The 21,395-nt window shown below is 46.5% G+C and overlaps 1 protein-coding gene across 2 annotated transcripts in view; it reads right to left on the bottom strand.

Annotated features, from left to right (window-relative positions):
- GZF2 (GDNF inducible zinc finger protein 2) overlaps positions 1–21,395 on the bottom strand; it is a 39,590-nt gene that overhangs the window by 12,305 nt on the left and 5,890 nt on the right. Inside the window, exons 2-3 of one of the 2 annotated variants that reach the window (XM_019491023.2) lie at positions 10,186–10,274; positions 6,303–7,616 (exon numbers count right to left, since the gene is read on the bottom strand). In XM_019491023.2, coding sequence (XP_019346568.1) covers positions 6,303–7,616; positions 10,186–10,193 — 1,322 coding nt within the window. In that variant the 5' untranslated portion in view covers positions 10,194–10,274. The remainder of the gene's footprint in view (positions 1–6,302; positions 7,617–10,185; positions 10,275–21,395) is intronic. The other variant, XM_006278821.4, reaches the window with a different exon arrangement.

Genomic DNA, 21,395 nt, shown 5'->3' on the forward strand with positions numbered 1-21,395 from the left:
TGAGAAGACTCCAGCCAAGAGCCTTTCAAAAAGTCCAGCAAAGTCACCTCAAAGAAGTCCTTCCAAATCAATATGATTGCTATTTACAATATAAATACATTATTGTAGCTATATTACTCATCTATAATTGATCGAGTACAAAATGCTGGGGTATTTTTAGTGAAAATAGGGTATCGGGCCTTGGTTCAGGAACTAATCCCTCTTTATAACATTGTTTCTTATGAGCAAATTGGTTCCGAGTTACAATGTTTCGACTTAAGACATGGTTTTCAGTAACCAATTGTGTCGTAAATCTGAGGACTACCTGTATATTTAACACATCTGACCATAAATATTTCTTATGTAATTCTCGAACTCACAGAAGCATGATGTTGGACTATGGGCCAAGGAGGGGGGTTACAAAGTATCATGGCGAAATGGAAATTTTTTGGATATGAACCAAACACTGCTAAAATACATACCAGAGTTGGCAGTTTCTTGTGACAAAAAACGGATGTTTCTCTTCATCTGAAGAAGTAAAGATTTCACTGTATGCTAGATATGATTACTCCAAAATGTAATGGGCACCATTCAGTTTTAAGATATGTGGAAGAAATGTCCATTTTTTTTACATGAAAGTGCATCCATGTACCAGAGGAAAGAAGGGGGGGGGCTTCATCCTTTCAGTGTAAACTTCAATATCTGGTTAATGTACAATCTACAACAATGAACAATTTGTCTTTGGAAAACTGTATGGTGTTTGGCTTTAAAATAAAATTGGCATGTCCCTGAATGCACAAAATACACATGCCATAATGATGTGCCCAATTTGTGCATACAATTACATAAGGCAAAGTTTCTTATTGCTTGGGCAGACAGTCCATTATAAGCATCTATCCTTTGATTAGAAGTTTATGGAGACTTTAGTGAAACAGGGTCAAAATAAATAATTAACAAACTTTTGTGCTGCCACCACCACCACCATGATTATAATGTAAAGCATTTCTTATTTAAAAATACTACCTGGCTGAAAATAATTCCATGTGCCAACAGCAGCACAAATCATTTATGTGTTTATTTAGGTTCTGATAACTTTTCTAATATAGAGAAGCATGCATAGGCTATGAGTAGTCCTCTTGAAATCATAACTCAAATAGAGTTAGTATACCAGACTGGGCTCTTAAGGAAATCAGATGCAATCAATGTCTAAGCTGCCAACAAGCACAGGTTCAGAACTAACTGTACACACTATACACACAAGTGTCACGCCTGGGCATGCAGATCTACTTCTCTTCCTTTAGAAGCAGACAGGTGGTATCATTTTATATAAGTCATTTCATAACCTGAAGAAGGGTTCCTTGTACTCAAAAGCCATCTAAAGCTCTTCCAGCTATGCAGGTGGTCCAATAAAAGATAATCACCCACAAAAAATCCTTGCCTTTTGCATAATTTCATGAGAAATTCTTCAAAAGATCCAGAATTTAATTGATTAATGAGACACAATAATAAAATGTGAGGCAGGATTGGTCACCTGTGAATAAAACTACAGCCTGTTGATGCCGGAGGCAGAAGCCTGTTAATATTGGCTGACAATCCTCATGCTTGACAGGGAAAACGGATTTATAGAGAAGGAACCGAACTGGAGTAGAAGTCTTGAGTCAGTTCCTGGCTCAGCTACCGGCTTCTTTTGTGACCTGACAATTTCTCTGTGCCTTAGTTTCCCTGATCCTGGTTCTTTTATTTGTTTTTGCTTTAGATTGCAAGCTCTCCAGAAAAGACAACTGCCTCCAATGCACATTTACATGGCCCTTAGCACAGACAGGAACTTTGGAGAGAACATCATTTATTTGTCCTGATCTTTTCCATAGCTGGTGAAGTGGAGGGCTTGGGTAGGAGATTGAAAAAGGAGACAGACCTTCAAGGAAGAGGAGGGTCCTAACTGGAAAACTGAATCTTAGGAGCCAGGAGAGACTGCAAGACTCAGGGAGTCACTGCAGGACTCAGAAAGGCGACAGCAGAAAGTCAGGTCAGGTCTGGTAACTGGATTAGCCACGGGCTAACAGGATTTCCAAACTTGCTGACCAAGCAAGTGCGCACGAATGTAACCATAAATGGTCTTTGTCCTTGGTTATTTCTAAGGGTAGCACTCCATGAAATGAAAAGGGATCTGCAGTGTCCCTGCAGAAGAAATCTACCCAACCCCACCTGGCTTATTCATTACCTTGGGAATCCACAAGAACCAAAATAATGATATTTGATGGGAGGCTGTGAATTGAAATTCACATACTTGACCATGGTTAGAGAGGCAGTCCTTAAAATTGCTACCTATGTTGATCAGATTTTAGGAAGGGGGAGGAAATATATTTACTCTAAAATGCAGGGGGGGGGGAGGGGGGAGGAATTCAGGAATAAAACCGACACAAAAACTCATCTAACAGATTCTCTCCTGAATTTACTATGCTCCAGGAACTGCTTGGAAAGCAAAGACCCTCCTCCTGTGAATAAACACTCGTGTTGATTATTCATTGGTGCTTTTGTAGGAGGAGAAAGTTAATGATGCAAAAATTAAAGTACAGAGATGAGATCTAAGCCCTCCTGTTTTGGACATGCACAGACGTAACAGTTACAGCACTTCAAATAACTTCAAAGCATTATAAAAAATGAACAGATAGATGACATAGTGATACAGCACTCTAGATCAGCCCACACCATGTTAAAAAATGACCCTGAATGAAACAGGTAACGGAAGTGCTTCGCAGTGACACTTTAGATGGGAGGCAGTTTTATCTGTGTACGGTACTGAAACGCTACACCAGTGATACTCAACCAGAGTGCTGTGGTACCCCAGGGTGCCTCGAGTTCTTTTTAAGGATGCTGTGGGGTGCCACGCAAGATCAGTGCTGTTAGGTGTGCAAATAGGATTCGAAAGATAAGCCTAGAGATTTCAAATAGGAACCCACTGTGTCAGAAACATTCTGCCCTGCTGTGGTCTTTCTGAGTTCTTTGCAACAGAAGCATTAATCTATTGTTTTTCTGTTCTTAAAAAATCAAGTGAAAGCTAAGAGCTGGCACTTTCTGAGGGGCACCCTGAGTCTATTGAGGGGTGCCTCAAGTTTAAAAAGTAGAGGTGCACTGATACATTGGTCCCATATTGGATCAGCACCAACACAGGGAAAATTGACAGCACTGGAAATCAACTATTGCCTGATGTGGCCGATAATGTGGCTGATAAATGCCATGCGCACACCTGCAGCATGCAAGTGGCCAGGAGCTCAGCCTGGTAGCTTGGAGAGCAGCATCTGGCTGGTAAGTCTGTTGTGGGGGAAGGGTGGGGGGACAGAAGGGGTGTGGCGGGGTACAGATTGAGGCCTCCGCGGTGAGGGAGGGAGTGGGGCTGGGGCAGGCGCTGCTCATCCAGGGTGGGCATGGGACAGAGTGGTGAGCGGCTCATCCAGGGGGTGTGGGGTGGCTCTGACTGCTGCATACATCCTGGGAGGGCATGTGCCCCCAGATCTGTGCATGGGGTGAGGGCGGACTGCTGATGCAGGCTGGGGCTGGGAGCTGCGCTGGGCTGTTTCCAGCAGGGTGGTTAGACTGGGGCTGCACTCTGGGTGGATGGTAGTGGTGCTAGGAGCGGTCTATGGGGTGGGGGGCTACAGCAAATTTTGTGGTGGTTCCAACTCCCCTCCGTAGCCCCATCCCAGCACTGCTGCCCACCCTGAGCACAGCTCCTGCTGGGAAGAGCCTGGCACAGCCCTGCAGCCCACAGTGGCAGCCCACCCTGCCCTGCGAGGCAGACAGATCCGGGGGGCACCCCCACCCCCAAGTCCTCCCAGGGTGCATGCAGCGGTGGGAGCTGCCCCCCCGCCCTCCCCGGATGAACCGCTCATGGCTCCATCCCATGCCCTACCCCAGCCCCACTCCCTTCCTCACCATGGGGGCCTCGATCTGGGACTGGGGGCTGCACTGGGCTGTTCCCAGCCACACCAGACACTGGTCTCCAAGCTGCCCAGCTGCATATTGGAATCAAATTGGTATTGGCCAATATGGCTTGTTAAAAATTGGCCATTGGTATCGGCTCAAAAATCTCTATCGGTGCATCCCTACTAAAAAGGTTGAGAATCACTGCACGTTAAATATACTTAACAGGGCAGAGCTGGAAGGCCTTTATCTGTAGGTCTGTCCATTTCTAATTAATTCAAGGGGCCTGAGATAGCCCCCAAGCTGGCCCCAGGATAAGGGCAGAGTATAAAGCTATTTTCCTCACTGCTGAGGATTCAACTCATGACCCGCACCAGTTTTCTTGCCTAGACACTAAGATCGGCATCAGCGAGGACGCCTAAGCAGTGAATATCAATCTGGATGATCAAAATTACTTAAGCTGCATTTGCAATGTTTCTTCAGGTCAGATTATATAGGCTTTATCCCTGAGAAGTAAGTTCCCAAGCAGGAAATGTTTTTTCTTTTCTCCCTCCCTTCCTCATCTTAATGGGATCTACTCTTCATATTGCAGGAGCCAGAACAGTTTTCCCAGGGTAAACAAAAATATGATTCTCCTTTTTTCCACAGAAGACATGGTAGAGGTTCATCTTAGCAGAGACACTACCCTGCCTTCTGCTTGACTTAAGACTAACATGGCTAAATACCTCTCTTTTCCCACAAAATGAAGTTTCATCTTCCTTCAGTGTTTACCTTCAGGACCTCTCCACAGGCACAGCCTGGCAATCCTGTCATTTTACACTCAAAGACACATACTCAGTGACAACTTACTGCTTTATTGTATCTCTTTGGCTAGGGCTCTTCTTGAGCATCTATCTATTTGCCCCTCAGGTCATGCACTGTGGGAAAGGCAAGCATGCCTGGAGTAACCAGCCAAACTTAATTATGTATTTCTGTCCATCCCAGAGGTCCAAATAGATACTCCACAGGTATCAAATCTCTCTGTTCACATCCATGGGAAGTGGGGGCAGTCTACACAAAGATTACTGAAAGACTGTGTCCAGGGCATCTCAAAATAATATAAGCGCACATGAAGACTTCTCCTGTTTGCTACTAGAAGGAACAGCTAGATGTGAAAAGTGGACAGTTTGCAACTCTACAGTAGCTTTTCCAAGTTATCCTTTTTCTGTCCTAAGCAAACAAGAATCAGTGCTGCTGACTGATGTGTCTGTACTCGTGACAACTACACCGCCGCATTCAGTATCACTCAGTAGGAACCCTCACTTCAGGGGCTGCAGCTAGTTTTATGCTTTGTTTATCTCTGTCATCTTCCATTCCTTTCTATTTTTCCCCTTTTCTTCTCTTTGAATTAACTATCCCAGAGCTCTGATCAATTCCCCCTGAACCAGGGATTTCACTCCATTCCTGCTTCTCCATGCCATAAAAGGAAGTGATTGGCAAAGAAAGTGTTAACACTAACAATTAAAACCTCATCACTGATCTTTAGAGATTAACGGGTGCTAAGAAGTTCACACCTCTAAGTCCTCATTCTTGGCTGTCTGGCACCTCCAGAAGACACTGTATCCACTGGGAAGACACTAATGCATCCACTGCCAGGGGGTCACATTTGAAACGATTTCTTTGCACACAGGGGAGGGAGGGCTGGGGGTTAGGAACAATGAAAATGAAAGCTGAAATGCTTATGAATGCTCCATATACCCATACACCCAATCGCACGCACACGTGACCTCTTTGGTATGCTGAGTGACTACAGGCAGATCTGGACACCAGGTGATTTTACCATCTCATTTCCAGTCAATGAATGTTTGAGAGGCCCACAGCGCCTCAGGATTTCTGATCAAACAACAATGAAGTATCAAGCTATCGGTCCACTTCTGAAAGGGCCATTTTCTTGTTTGTAGGAAAGGCTGTACCGAGTCGCACCGCAGATCCACCTAGTCCAGTACTCTGTTTCTCACACTGGCAGGAGTGGATGCCGAAGGCAAGAGCAGTTGAACAGACTGACCTGTTCCCTGCCTCCTCCCCACTATCCAGACTGACCTGTTTCCTTCCTTCCTACCCCTACAGTTTATTTTTAACACAACACAATTTTCCTGGCCCACATTTAAAACTTAACAGCCGAAACTTTCAAAGCCACTGATAAGACCTGGTGGCCCAACTCTTATTCATTTCAGTAAGAAATGTCTAGCTACGTCTCCCACATGGCTTTGAAAACCCCAGACTGCATAGCACATTGAAGTCAGTGGAAAGACCTGTGCCAGCTTCAAAAGGCTTTGTACCTGACCCACAGAAGCAATCAAAGATGTTCTGAAACCCATACTCTGTTCCCATGCCTGGGCATACCCCCGCATGGAAGGCCATACCTTACATGGGTATTGTAAGCAGATCTCTGAGCAAAGCTTGCAAGGCAGCGTTCACATTTGTAGGGCTTCTCCCCTGTGTGTGTGCGCATATGAACTGTGAGGCCGCACTTGGAGCTGATAACCTTGTCACAGTATGGGCATGCCTGAGGGCTCCTTTTCTTTTCATGAACCCTCCGAACATGGTCATTGATATCCTTCTGGCGCTTAAATCTCTTGTCACAGGCCATGCAAGGGAAGCGCCTCTCATCACTGTGGACAGTGAGCTTGTGCTGTTTCAGGTTCTGGCGATTAGAGAAGAGCTGGTCACATAGGTTGCAGCTGTATTTGGTGACAATGTTAATATTATGCTTCAGCTCCATGTGTGACTGGTACTGCTTGATGAAATGGAATGACTGATTACACTTCTCACAGGTGTACATTTGGGGCAAGATTTTTGATCCATTGCGAAGTGACCTCCTGGGCTCAAATTTACTGGGCAGCTCCGAGATTAAAGTATTTTCATCTTCCCCTTGGGCAGGGAGCAGCTTTTTAATGACGATGCAGGTTTCCTTGGAGTCTGGCTCGCTTGGGGCAGAACAGCAGGTCTTCTTTTCCCCTGGGCTGGCAGCATCCACGCCAATCATCTCACTTGTGTCTGTTTTGTTATGCTCAGCTAGCTTGGCCATGCCAGCTGTTGACTCTGAAAGAGCAGTCCCTTCCTTGTTAGGATCTGTAGGTTGACATTCCACAAGTTCATAGCTGGTTAATAATTTCCTGTGTTTCTGGCCATCCCACAGTTTTCTTTGCAGCGGTGTTGCCCCAGATGGGGATGAATTACCCAGTTCACTGTCTTCTGTTTGTGGGACATAAGCCCACTGGGACCCACCATTTTTGTGTATCTGACCTTTTAAATGGACACTTGGATCTAAGCCTTCCTTACTCTCCGAGTTCATTTCTTCGCAAATATCAAGCAAATCCTTGCACTCAAGTCTCTCAGCTATTTCCTTCATCCGATGCAATTTCTCTGCCTCAATCTCTACTTCGGCAGTATAAACAAACTCCAGGAAGGAAGTGAATTCTTCTGTATAAATGTCTTGTAGAGTCACTGTGCGGGTCTTAGTGTCTAACATCTCATCATGAAGAAACAGCCCCTTGAAGTAATTGCTGGAAGCTGCCAATACAGCCTTGTGAACCAGAAACTCCTCTTGAATTCCCATCTGCTCGGTGTGGACTATCACGTCACAGAGGTGACCGAACTGATAGAGTGAATGCAGCGCCCTCAGAAGGTTCGAAGAAGCAACTTTGGATTTCATCACTATCTTCTTTTTCTCCATCCTGCCAGGAAAACAAAGCAAGAAAGTCTATTAGATAACTTCTTCCCTTGTACTAGTCGGCTTCCCATTCAGCTTAGCTGTTAAATTGGATATCACTCACTCACACTAGCACCTGGGACACTCACTGAGACTCTCCCTCTTAATTACTAACTCCAAAACCCTGGCAAAGCCACCACCCTCCCTCTAAGCTACTGCCCTCACCAAAGATACTTTGTTAATGTGTCATGACAGGTTTATTTTTTACTTTAGGATCATCCTTCCTAGCTCATAATCTGCAGCACGTTTGGCAGCAGTGTAGTAATAGGACTGGCACACAACGCACTGACAGCAGTAGTCCTAATATGGTGCTTTTCATTGGCAGATCTCAAAGCACTTGAAGGAGGGGAGCCCCATAGTCTCCATTTTACATACAGGGAGACTGAGGCACAAAGCAGGGGAATGGCTAGTCCATGGTCTTCCAGCAGGCCAGTGGCAGAGCCAGGAACCAAATGCAGATCTCCCAAGTCCCAGTCCAGGGCATATCCCCCACAGCACCATTTCTCAACCTGTGGGTCACAAGAATATTTCAAAGGGTCGCAAGCAAGTTACAGAAAAAGATGCTGCTTGGGGTGACTGGAGACAATGGGCACATGTGCATCTGCATGCACATGCAGCCAGGTAGGGCTGTGGAAGCAGCGCCAGTAGCTGGGTCTAGTTAAGTGTATGGGGAGTGGAGGTTGGAGGGCCAGGATTTGGGGGGGGGGGGGGGGGCGGGGAAGGGGGAGAGAGAGAGAGAGAGAGAGAGAAAGTGTGTATGTGTGTGTTGGCACTGGGGGAAGGTGGCCAGGAACTGAGACTTGAGGGAGAGCTGTGTGGTCAGGCATGCAGCACTGGGGCCAGTGGGTGCCTGTGCTCGCAGGGGCAGGGTGGCTGGGAGACACTGCTCAGAGGGGCAGAAGGGGCCATGATTAAGTGGCCTGGTGTGACGTGGCAGCCCCAGCCCAGGGCAGGGGGTGTGCCACAGCCCTCTCCTCTTCCTCTTCCCTCGCGCCTGTGCTGAGGCTGGACTTGCTCTGCTGCCATTCGCATGAGCCAGAGCTGCCGCAGCCACTGAACTCTGGCCTGAGTGGGATGGGGGCAGCTGGGGGCCCCTCCGGCAGGGTTAGAAGGGGCAAGGAGCAGTGGGTCAGGAGTGAGGGACACCAGCATGGCCCGGGGGCAGGGGATTCGGGGTTGGGCATTGGCAGGGCCGGGGTGGGGTGTCAGGATAGGCCATTGACTTTTGCAAATGGGTCCTGGTAGGAAAAATGTTGAGAACAATTGCCCTACAGTATGTGGCTTCCATTCCAGCAATAGGTGGTTAAATCTTTGTTGAGCCAGCACATAACAAAGTCATCCAGGGTTGTGGACAAAGGGTGAGATATTAGTGAGATTTTCTACTTGGAGGTTAGATTTACAGGATTCACATTTACCACAGTTATAAATGCAAAGAAATGAACAGAGGTGGTTTATATTTTTGGAAACTCTGAATAAAATAAAACAAAACCATAATAATGCCAGACAGCCATGCTCACCGCCAAGTAGCTGAGTTTTTACCATTATTTTCAAACTTTCAAAGACACTTTCTGAAAAGAACTTTAAGACTTTTCCACAAAGAAATCTCTGCATTTCCCCAACCTGCTATAGATATAATCCTGTAACATTACTACTATGAGACAGACTCTTTAAGTTCTGTAGCTTTCCTGTCTCAACACGCACAAGATACATGTACACTTTAAAGCAGGCGTGTCAAACATATGGCCCACGTGGCTCCTGGAGTGACTGGTAATTCAGCGTCTGTTCTATGAGGGTTGATGCTGCTGTCACTCACCCTGCTGCCAAATGTCCAGATGTGGAAACCCTGCTGGGAACTCAATTCTGCAACAGCATGGCAAATATCGGTGGTGTTGACCCCCACAGCTCCCTGAGCTGATACAGTGGCTCAGGCACCCATGGGAGTTAATGCTGCTGTTGCTCACCCCACCAGCAGAGATTCATAGATTCTCCTCTGGGTCTGGATCCAGTCCACAAAGAACCCTGTGGTCCAGATCAGACCTGGGGCCATATCAGTTAGATGTTTCTGCTTTAAGGCAAGGGCTGACACTTATCTGTGTTTGTACAGCACTCAGCATGCTGGTGTCCTGATCCTAGCCAGGGCCCCTGGATGCTGGTCTGATACAAATATGCTTACTAATGCTGTATGCATGCAACAATTGCAGTAGAAATCATCATTACTACTCAGCAACAAGTTATTGATTTAATAGGTTACATCAGTTTTACCAGCACTGTACAACCAGCTTAGTACCATTCACACATCCTAAAAGTTTTAGTAATAAAGTTATATGCAACTACCTCCTGGATGCCCAGTCTGAGATATATAAGAGGCACTTAACCTCTGCAAGGCAGAGATTTATTTACAAATCCAAATAGTTCATGGCAAAAAAGTCCTCAGTGACAAAAGTATTTATCAGTCACTGCACTGCTTAATGTACTAATAAAGGATACTTATGACTTTGTTATATAAGATGTAAGAATTGAATCTGATCACTTACTCCAACATAAATCTGCTGCAATTCCAATGACTTGGGTGGAGCTACTTCTGATTTACAGCAGTGTAAGTAAAGGCAGAAATAGGCCCAGCCTGTGTGAAAAGAAAACTCTATATAAGTTTGGAGTTTCTAAAGTGCCTAGCATTGACTTCAGTGGAAACACACAAAAGGACAAACACTTCAGAAAACTGCACCCTCAAGGAATTTAGACTAGGGAACAACTGAAAAATAATGTAATGTTTTGCTTCTCAGTATTAGAAAAGCTAAAATAACATAATAAGATGGCTGGTTTCTCAAAATAAGATACAAGGGTTAACTTGAGTTGTGCATTTCATAAACCAGAAATACTGCAGAGAAGAGGAAGATGGCAATAGCTACCCCACAGTTCAGATGAACCAGTGAAATGAAAGGCTAGCAACACCTGTACAGAGTACTGGTTGCCATTATGAAGTTACCACATGTAAATATGCTATGGCTGCCAATAAATGTAGTCAGATAATACTAATCAATGGGTGCGTTTACATGTGCAGTTAATTCACAGCAATAAACTCTGATGCAAATAGCACTGGAATTCTGTGCTCCAAGGTGTGCTGTTTAAATGTGCGCCCAGGACCACCGCACACTGAGCTGGGGTGGAGGAGCCCCGGCTGGCAGGGAGCCTGGGGGTCAACCTGCCAGCCCGGGGCTGCTCCAACCCAGTTCAACATGTTGCTGAGGGACTGGCTGGGGCATGAAGGTGCTTTAGTGTGGAGCTAACTGGCAGGCAGCCCCCACACTGAAGCTCCCTTGTGCCCCAGCCAGCCAGGACAATGTCTACACTTGAGTTGCTGCGCATGAAAAAACTCTGCAGCAGGATAGTACTTGTATTTACAAGTACTAACCTCTGCAGAGTTTATTAGTGTCCTGCAGTGTAACAGGGCCACATCTGAAGACACCAAGATATTTACAGAGCTAATTAGGCATCTCCACAGTAAACATCTCATGTTGATGCGTCCAGTAAATCACCAACAAAGCCCCTTACTGAGCAACAGATTTGTGTATTTTAAATTCAATAACTAACTTATTATTTAGCACCACATGGATTCTCAATGACTGTACTGTTTTAGCAGAGCTTGTTTATTTCCAAATTCTATCTATCTATCTATCTATCTATCTATCTATCTATCTATCTATCTATCTATCTATCTATCTATCTATCTATCTGACACGACTTTCCAAAATCAGTGCAAACAGAGATTGTCTATCCTGTGCGTTCTTGTCCATTTCAATCATTCGGGATAGAACAGGGATGGAAGGGTATACCCTCCCAAACAATTCTTGGTAGTTATCCATTGCAGCCTTAGAGTTTCTAGGGCACAGTCACAAGAGGTGGCAAGTCTTACCAAGGTCAGTAGATTGGCCTCAGCCATTGCTGCAGGGGCTTCCTGCTGAGCAAAGTGTTTTATGGTTTCAGGAAGCAATGCGACCTACAGGTATCTAAGAAGAGAATGGTATTCTGGAGAGGAGTATCCCCTGGACTCCATGGAAGACTGCTTAGGCCTACAGATCTCAATGCAGAACAACTCCAAGTGAATAACCTGTTCTGGACTGGAGTTTATCCTCAAACCCACAGTACGGTGATGGAAGATCCCCACCAACTTGCAGAAAAGGTGGCTCAAAGTTACTACATAGCAATTCCCCTTTCTTCATGCTGTGGACTCTGTCCTTAAAGGCAGCCCTTGTAAAACTCTGTACTACAGACACCAGCAGAAGGGTGGTCTCTGCATGTATGCTCCTTCCCGCTGACAGATCTTCCTAAATCCAGAGGCATGTCATGGGATCCCTGACTACATGCATAGGGAACCTCTCTGCTCTCACGAGAAAAGTTACAGGGACTCTCCACAACATGGAACGCCACAGAGCTGGCTGTCTGCTGCCCCAGTCTGTGTAATAATTTACTTCTGTGCAGTCTGCACTTCATAACGCCACTATGCGGATCTTGTAGCCTTCTACACTGGCTCTGCAGTCACTCAGCACTGTTTATATAATGAGGTAGAGATTCTGGCTTTGAATTAACCACCCCTTTGCGAGGATAAATAATTAAGGTAAAAAACAGCTGTAAGAGGGATTCAGACTCTGGTAAAAGTTGCACTGGTACAAGTCCAGTGTAGCTGCAATCACTGCAGTGGTAGTTTGGATATACACCAACATAGTGATTAGAATCCAGCCCAAAGAGAGGGATGTCTGCACCTACCCAGAGATAGATATAAGCAAAAATACTTATTCCCTCATGACTCCTTGACTTCCATTTGATCTTTCTTCCTCTCTTCATTCTCCTGTCAAATCCTTTCCAATATGATTAAAAAATAACTTCCTTTAATGCATTACATTTTGCTAGCTTACTTTCTAATCCACATAATCACTTGCATATGGGTGGCATTCTCTGCAGTCTATGACTCATTCTCTATCAGATGGTCCCTTACTCTTTTTTTTTTTGGCTACTCATAGACTTAATGCCACCCACCCAGCAGCGTCTGAGGAATATCCTGTAGCTTGAATAACTCAGAGTACTCAATGAAGTGACATACCCTTACTCTCACTGAATACCATGAAATGCCATACTTGGCTGAGGGGAAAGGGTGCTGACCCAGTCCGGCCGGGTGTGACAGGGAGGGGCAACTGAGTCTATCCAGCCCCAGGCCTTCTGTCCTGCACCTATCACTGGGGACACTGGACTGAGCGGGTGGATGAGCAGGGTCTCCATGGTGACTGGCACAAGACCCCCATGAGCAGAGTGTGCTCAGCCAGGTGGATTGGATGGGACTGCCGGCAGGCAAGAAGTGGCATTTGGGAGTAAGCCAGGTGGATAAGCCAGTACCATGGGGTGGTGACAGCATGGGGCCAGGGCTTGGAGCAGAGCTGCAATCTGTTCCCTGCACATCCCTGAGACAGGCACTGGTTACACGGGCAGGGATGCGCGGTGAGTGGATGGTAGCTCTGCCCTGGGCCCTGGCCCTGCACTGTCACTGCCCTGCGATCCTGGCCCTGTTCCCACCCGTCCCACTCCTGGACACTGCTCGCCATCTGCCCGTGGCCCTATCCCATCTGTCCGGCCAAGTGCACCCTGCCTGTGGGCGTACTAGGCCAATCTCCATGAAGACCCTGCCCGCCTGCTCTGTCCAGCACCCACTGCAGTGGGTGCAGCGTGAACTGGCAGTGGCACCTGAGCAAAGTGAGCCACGACCATGGGGGATGCTAGGAATCTGAGTCCAGTCACTGCGCCACCCCTGACCTGCCACGTGCCTGGGGGCAACAGGACTGGTTACACGCGTGCCACAGCCTGGGCTGTCCCATGTACCTGGGCCAGGCGGGGCAAGGAACCTGCCATGGGCCAGACAGAACCTCTTGGAGGGCTGGATCCAGCCTGCAGGCTATATTTTGCCCACCCCTGAGGGCCTTGTGACATGTTGCATGATGAACTGCTCAGACGTTGATCGATGTTAGTGTTAGCTTAAGTTTGGAGCAGTCACACCTTAAGGCTAAAAAACTCTTCTGACTGTCCCCCACCTGCATTGCTCTGACTTGCCACTAGAGGGCTGGTGAGCAGGGGCTGGACCAAAGTGTGACTTGCCACTAAAGGTCTGCTGAGCCAGGACAGGCTTCTATCCCTGCTCTACGTGGGGGTGTTGGAGATGGGTTGGGAGGGCAGGAACATGAAGCTGGAAGGCAGAGAGTTAATGGGATCTGGGTATATATTAAAATGTGAGGTGGAAAGGAAATGGGGGTGGGGAATGGCTGGTGAAATGAAGGAAATCAGCCACTAATGGATAAAACAAGTAGTAAAAAGAAAAAAAAAAAGAATTTAAAAAGAAATGAAGAGGAAGTAAATTCAAAAGGTTTCATGTTTTAATAAACTGGGACTAGGGTCTGGGGGGTGCTGATCGTGCTTCCTGGGGTGGCGGGGGCTGGGGGTAGCAAGTGAAGGCACTTTTGGGGGAGCTACTACCCCTGCCTTGGGAAGCAAGCCCCTGCTCATCGGGACTCAATCCAGCCTCCTAACTTGTTCCCCACCCCACCCTTCCTAGACTCCACTCCCAGACCCTGTGACTTGGCTAAATGGCATATTCTCTGCTGGGTGTTTTCATGGGGTCACACTTCTGGAGGTGGGACGGTCACACCCCTGGGAGCAGGAGGGAGATTTGGCTTGGTGTCAGAATCCCCGTCCCTACCCTGCTGTGCAGTAGAGTACAGGGGGTAGAACATTTGTTGACACAGAACAGGAAGCGGGGACACTGCATCCTGGGATGCTGGAGGACAGCAGCATAGCCAGCTCATCTGTAGGGAGTGGCCACACATTAATGGAACATGAACTGAATAACACAGATCAGAGATAAACCTGCCTTGGAGTGGCCTAACTTTAAGCTGCCTAAAGTGTGCTTAAAACTAATTTTGCGTGTTAATGTGTGGACAATCCAGGGGTTAAGAGCTTTAGAAGGCATCTAAAATTAATGTATAACAAGGTCCTTAAAATATCACCATCTAGCCATAAATAGGCAAGACTCAGTGACTTCCCACAATGAGTAAAGAGCACTTCAATAATGTCTATGTAACAGCTGTCTCCATATCTACAGCCACACATCATCCTGTAGTTTTTAATGAAGGCATACTCAAGTTTGGTAAAATTCTTAATTTAAGCTGCACCAGTTTTGGAGGGTATGTGTTATCTGTCCTCCAGCACACGCTCCCCTTCTGGATAAATAAAGTTTGCATCTATCAGTATAGCTCTTCCCCTATTGCAAGTCCAGTGCATGTAAAAGCAGGCATACCCTGAATTCTTTTGCTAGGTACACCTGAATTTACAACAGAGATTTTAGTAGCATACTTAGTGAAGTGATGATAAATACCTAGCCTGAGGACCTGTTCTGATTTTACAGGTTTCCCTCACTTTACGCAGGTTCTGTATATGCAAATTCGCTCTTATGCAATAACCCTTTTAACACCCCAAATTTGTTATATCTGAGGTAAATTCATTATATGTGAGGTAAATCTGTAGGGGAAGGGACAGGGGGAGGGGTGCAGTACAGTCCAGTGACTGCAGGCAGGTTGTGTCAGCCGCTCCTGGGCTGCAGCAGGGAGCAAAGCAGAGGAAACTGTCAGTGGGTGTGGGGCATGGGACGGGGCTGCGTGTGGCTCTTGCTGCTACGTGCACCCTGGGAGGGCTGTGCCAGGCTCTTCCTGGGTGGCATGTCCCCCCGGATCTGCATGCAGATGAGGATAGGCTGCTGCTGCAGGCTGGGGCTGGCACTGGGCTCTTCCCAGTGGGGGACTGGGCTGTGCTGCACTTGAGGCTGGGGGTGGCAGCGCTGGGAGAGGAGGTGGGCTATGGTGAAACTGGGGTGACTGCAGACCCCCTCCCAGCACCGCCACCCGCCCTGAGCACAGCATGGCCCAGCCCCCTGTTGGGAAGAGCCCAGTGCCACTGCTGGCTCCAGCTTGCAGTGGCAGCCTGCCCTCGTCCCGCATGCAGATACGGGGATACACACCCCTGGGAAGAACCTGGCGCAGCCCCCCTGCTTGCAGCCCTCCTGGGGTGTATGTAGCAGCAAGAGCTGTGCCCCCCCCAGTCCCGTGCCCTGCACCCACTGACAGTTCCCTCTGCTTTGTTCCCTGCTGCAGCCCCAAGAGTGGCTTACACCACCTGCCTGCAGCTGCTCACCTGCACTGCGCCCCTTCCTCTGCCCCTTCCCTAGCCCCAGCCCCACGGGAAAGTCTCCCTATTTGTTACCTTATAAACTGGGTTCCCTTTATGAAAATTCGAGTTATGTGCCATTTTCCAGGAACGCATGTGCCACATAAAGCAAGGGAAACCTGCATGTACTTGTCACAACCCAAAGTTGTGGTTTTTGTTTGTGTGCGCTTCGGCACCGCTAAATTACGTTCCCGCCTAAATTGTAGCTTTCTTTGCACGATAGAGTTCTCTGCTGCGGGAGAGAACTCTGGTGCAACGGGGGATTTCCCACCAAATTACAGCTTCTTTGCATGGTGCACTTCTTTTGCATCTTAGAGATGTACGGTGCAAAGGAGTTCCCGCCATTTGTATTTGGATTCACGCCACATTATTGGCCAGTTCTAAATGTAGGCACACATGGCGGCTAGCTATTGGCTTGCTAGCTGTACAAAAGGCTTGAGTGGTTTCCGCCCAAGTTGGAGGACTCCACGAACACCAGGAGGAGGAGATTTCGCCCAGTGTGAAGATCTCTAAGCGCTGCGGATCCTTACGGACCCAACGCTTTTCTTAAGCAGGCAATAGAGGCTTAACAATCGGGCCCACGGAGCTTTAACTACTCCGGAGGGGAAACAAAAGAATGAACCGCCTCTAGCCTCTCCCCATCGCAGAGCGCAATCCAAGATGTATCCCTTTCCTGTAAACCCAATTTTCGAACCCACGGAGCCTAAACAACTCCGGGGGACCAGGGAACCGAACCGAACCCGCGGAGCCTAAACAACTCCGTGGGAAAGAATTGCCGGACCCGCGGAGCCTAAACAACTCCGTGGAAAAGAATTTGTCGTAGTCTTCTAGCGAGGATTTAAGCGGAGCTGCGCCTGGAAACCTGTCCAGCCTACACCACTACCATCTTTGGGTGTAAGTAAATAATCTTTTCAATCAACCACTACGCATTTGTGACTAATTCTAGCTCGCCACCGGTTTTCTCCGACCCCGCGTGCCCAGGCTGCTGGCCACAGCCCACGTGCGCAAAGACGGGCCGCGGATCGCCCCTCCCGACTTGCACTTGGCGGCGGGATTGGGGCCCGGCCCGCACAGTACTTATGTGGTCTTATTCAGATTCTCCACAGCCTGTTTTTTTAAAAACCAAAAACCAAGCCTAATCTTGGAGTCCTTCTGGTTGTAAAATGAACCTTCCAAATGCAAAAGAAAGGTAAACTGATGATATGCTGCTATTGTCCAATGTGTACAGCCAGCCTGAGACAATGACTCAGAAGTACAAACTCCTTCACTCCTGCTCAATTTATAGGGACATTAATTCCAGAGCACAACAGTGACACATGACCTGCCATTACTACTTTTATCATTGATCACTGTATAACATGGCAAAGGGAACAGGATGGAAGTGAAATACTTAAGAAAGAAGTGGCCCTTGATGCAGGAAGGAGATGCAGAGAAAAGACAGGAGAAGAGACAAAAATGGGAAAGCAAAGGGCAGAAATAGCAGCAGTTATAAATACTGTGTAATTGATGAAGGGGACTTTAATAAAAGCAATAGTAAACTGAAAGTTTAGTCACGATGGGCACCTATACACATGCCCAACTCTTGCTCCAACACATGCTAATTAGCAGGTGTCAGAGCAGACTCAATTAACTGCATCTGCTGGACTGTGCTAATTAGCACACTTCAGCAGCCTCAGAGCTGCATGTATTTGGCATCCCCATGCTTTAAAATGGTGTTACGGGTGCTTTAACTAAAGCTCGTTTGACAAGCTTTAGTTAAAGCTCCCTCGTGCCATTTTGAAGCATGGGACACCGAATACACAAGGCGCTGTGGGTGCTTTAATTAGAGCAGCTCCTAAGAGCCACTGTAATTAAAGCGCCCTCCACCCTGGAGCACATGTAAAGGTGCCTGATGTTATAGAAGATTCTGCTCTTAAACTATGTGTGGCTATTCCTCTGATAGCTGGGGTGATTCACTGCCACTGTGCTGAGCACCAAATCCCAATACCCAGCCCACACCTGATAATTTAAACAGGAATCTGACCCACTCAAGAATCTGACACTCCTAATCTAGTTGCGGATTATAAATTGGTGTTACTTAATACATACTTGCTGAAACTGCGTAACCAAGCAAATTTTATAGCCAATGGAGGAGCTTTAGGCCAAAATAAACAGCTGAATAGGCTTTCTATTGCCTTCTGGCTCTGCTTCACCTTGACACTGCAGTGTTTACTCCTCACAATAATAATGACTGGCATTAAACTACAACAAGCTCTACTTTCGTTCCTCATACTTAATGTCATTTAATTCAGGCATTACCAATGCTAGCACAAAGTGCAAATAAAAGAGGTCAAACCAGACTTCAACATATACAGCAGCATGATATTGAATCAATACTACAGCCTAGCAAATGGGTTTAAATAATAAACTTGAAAGATAACTTGATGTTATCAAAGTTAATCCAGCAAACTCTACAGTGTTAATTACATTTTAATAAGCAAGGCACAACTAATTCATGATTTGTAGCTTCTCATGTAATGTTGTCACACACTGGCTGTATGAATTTGCTGGTTTCAAGATTTCTCAGTGACTCATAGCCAAGTTTTTTTCCCCTCATAAGAAACTTATGTTTATGGGAGAACAGATTGTATCAGGTCTATCTGAAGGAAATAATAATAAATGAACTGAAATACTTCTAAACACTGAAGGTAATTAATTCTGACTTAATATAGGGTTTGATCTGTAAACACTTATGTCTGAGTAACTGTATTCCTATGAAAAGTCTCACAAAAGTCAATGGAGTGGTTTATTTAGGACTGAGCCCTTACTCAGCAACTTGATTTGCTACATTCGGTAAATTCATGCCAGTTGACTTATGAAGATATTCACTTAGAAGAGAGAAAAATAAAATATCTTTGTTAAAGGAAAGTGCCCAAGGAAAGTACTTTCTGGAGAAGTAAAAAGCTATACTGTATTGCTCCAATTATATGTTGACCCTGCATATAAGCTGACCCCACATTTTTTGGTTCATTGTTTTGAAAAATAGCTTTTTTCTGCAGATTTATGCCAATAGCTATAGAGAAAGTCCTTGAACTGCTATTCTTTTTACAAAATTGCACAGGAGAATAAAATGAACAAAGGAAAGCACCCAAAGGATTAGATATACCAAAAATATTGCAATAAAAAAGAACCTCAGTATGAAAGGTAATTTTGCCTAAGGTTCACCATAGTCATAGAAAAGTAGGGCTGGAAGGAACCTAAGGAAGTTTTCCAATCCAACTCTCCTGACCCCTCCCTGCCCAAGTAGGATCATAAAATCACAGACAATTAGGGCTGGGAGGGACCTCAGGATGTCATCTAGTCCAACCCCCTGCTCAAAGCAGGATCAGCCCTATCTAGATCATCCCAGCCAAAGCTTTGTCTAGCCGGGTTTTGAAAACCCCCAAGGATGGAGCTTTTACCACCTCTCTGAGTAACCTGTTCCAGTGTTTTACTACCCTCCTAGTGAGAAAATTCTTCCAAATTTCTAGCCTGAATTTCCCTTGCTGCAACTTGAGACCATTGCTCCTTGTTCTGTCATTTGCCACCACTGAGAACAGTCTAGCTCCATCCTGTTTTGAATCCCTCTTCAGGTAGTTGAAGGCTGCTATTATATTCCCCCTCAGTCTTCTCTTCTCTAGACTAGATAAGCCCAGTTCCCTCAGCCTCTCCCCATACGTCACATGCGCCAACCCCCTCACCATTTTGTTGTCCTCTGCTGGACTCTCTCCAATCTGTCCACATCCTTTCTGTAGTGGGGGGCCCAAAACCGAACACAGTAATACTCCAGATGTGTCCTCACCAATGGCGAATAGAGGGGAATAATCACTTCACTTGACCTACTGGCAACACATCTACCAATGCAGCCCAGTATGCCGTTGCCCTTCTTGGCTGGCAACAAGGGCACACTCCTGGTTCTTATTCCGTTTATTGTCCACTGTAACCCCAAGGTCCTTTTCTGCAGAGTTGCTGCTTAGCCAGTCAACCCCCAGCCTGTACCAGTGAATGGGATTGTTTTGTCCCAGGTGAAGGATTTTGCACGTGTTCTTGTTGAACCTCATGAGATTCCTTTTGGCCCAATCCTCCAAGTTGTCTAAGTCACTCTGAAGTGACAGGGTCATCCCTATCTAAACCATCCAGTACAAGTGTTTGCTTAATCTATTCTTAAAACTGCACAAACACCACTCTCCATAACTATCCAGCACAGTGCCCAAAACTTCTTAACTTGACACAGGTAAAGGTATAGATATCGCCTTCAGCCCCAAATCCCATAGATCTAAATGTTAAGACTAGTATTTTTAGTTAAATGGACACTGTTTACAGATTTAAACAAAGACAGGCCCTTGCTAAAAGTTCAGACATGAATGGCAGGTTAGGAGTCAAACTTCCTACAACATGTAGAACCCAAAACCTGGTTTCAGAGAATACAAAATTTTGCAGAGAAGTAGAGATGTTCTTCCATCTGGTTGCATGGGAATTTTCTGACAATTTGATTAGGTGGAAAATGCTAAATTTGCGAATCCAGTGTTTCATTATTGTTTTTGACCAACTTCCAGTGAACTACAGGCAGCTTGTCTAGCACTGTAGGGCCAACCATTTTGGTAGGTGTGCCACAAATGAGCCCCTAACCCTCGCAAAGTACCACTCTGATTCCCTTCCTCTGCTCAATCCATTGCTCTCCTCTCTGGCCTGTGGTCTTTGCCCAACCTTTTGCTCTTCTTTCTCCTCCATGCCCTATTCATTGCTATGTTCCTTCCTCCCTCCCTGGTCTGCCATGTGTATGGACGGAGGCTGCTGGTACTACTTAGGACACATGTGCCGCAGCTTGGCCAACCCTGGTCTAGTTCAGAGCAGTCCAACTTCTAAGCAGTTGGAGGGGCCACACCAATGAGCGCTTTAGACTACACCAGCACAAGCCACCAGCCATGCCACCTCTCTGCCCCCCACTGCACTATGCATGGGCACCCTGGCCTCACCTTCAGCTCCCCAGCTGCAGACTTCCCATTGCGCTGTGCCATTTGGGCACTCTGGGCCAAAGACTCACCCAGAACTGGGGACTGCACTACACTGTACCACTCCCAGGGGCAGGGGCAGGAAGTGGAAGCCAGAGGAAGGAGCAGAAGCCCCAAAATTTTCACCATCACCTCTTCTATTCCACCTGCAGAAGCAAGTCTAAAATGATGAATTAGGGAGCTCAAAAACAAGCATAATTTGGAGGAATGTACTATCATCTTAAATAATTAACTCCCTCCTTTCTTTCAAGGTACTGACCATGCACTGGGATCTAAATAGATGATCCTATGCCTATAAGAGCCCCTTCATTTCAGTGGCAGAGAGGTCTGTTCACAGATTAGGTGTTTTTTTTTCTATTCTTGATTGCTCACAGAGTCTCACTCAAAGACCAGTAAAGTGAATGGGTGTCTTTCCATTTGCCACTGGATTTCAGATTCAAGGTGGCTTGAAATCT

This window comes from Alligator mississippiensis, chromosome 1, assembly GCF_030867095.1.
Source record: "Alligator mississippiensis isolate rAllMis1 chromosome 1, rAllMis1, whole genome shotgun sequence".
NCBI lineage: Eukaryota > Metazoa > Chordata > Crocodylia > Alligatoridae > Alligator > Alligator mississippiensis.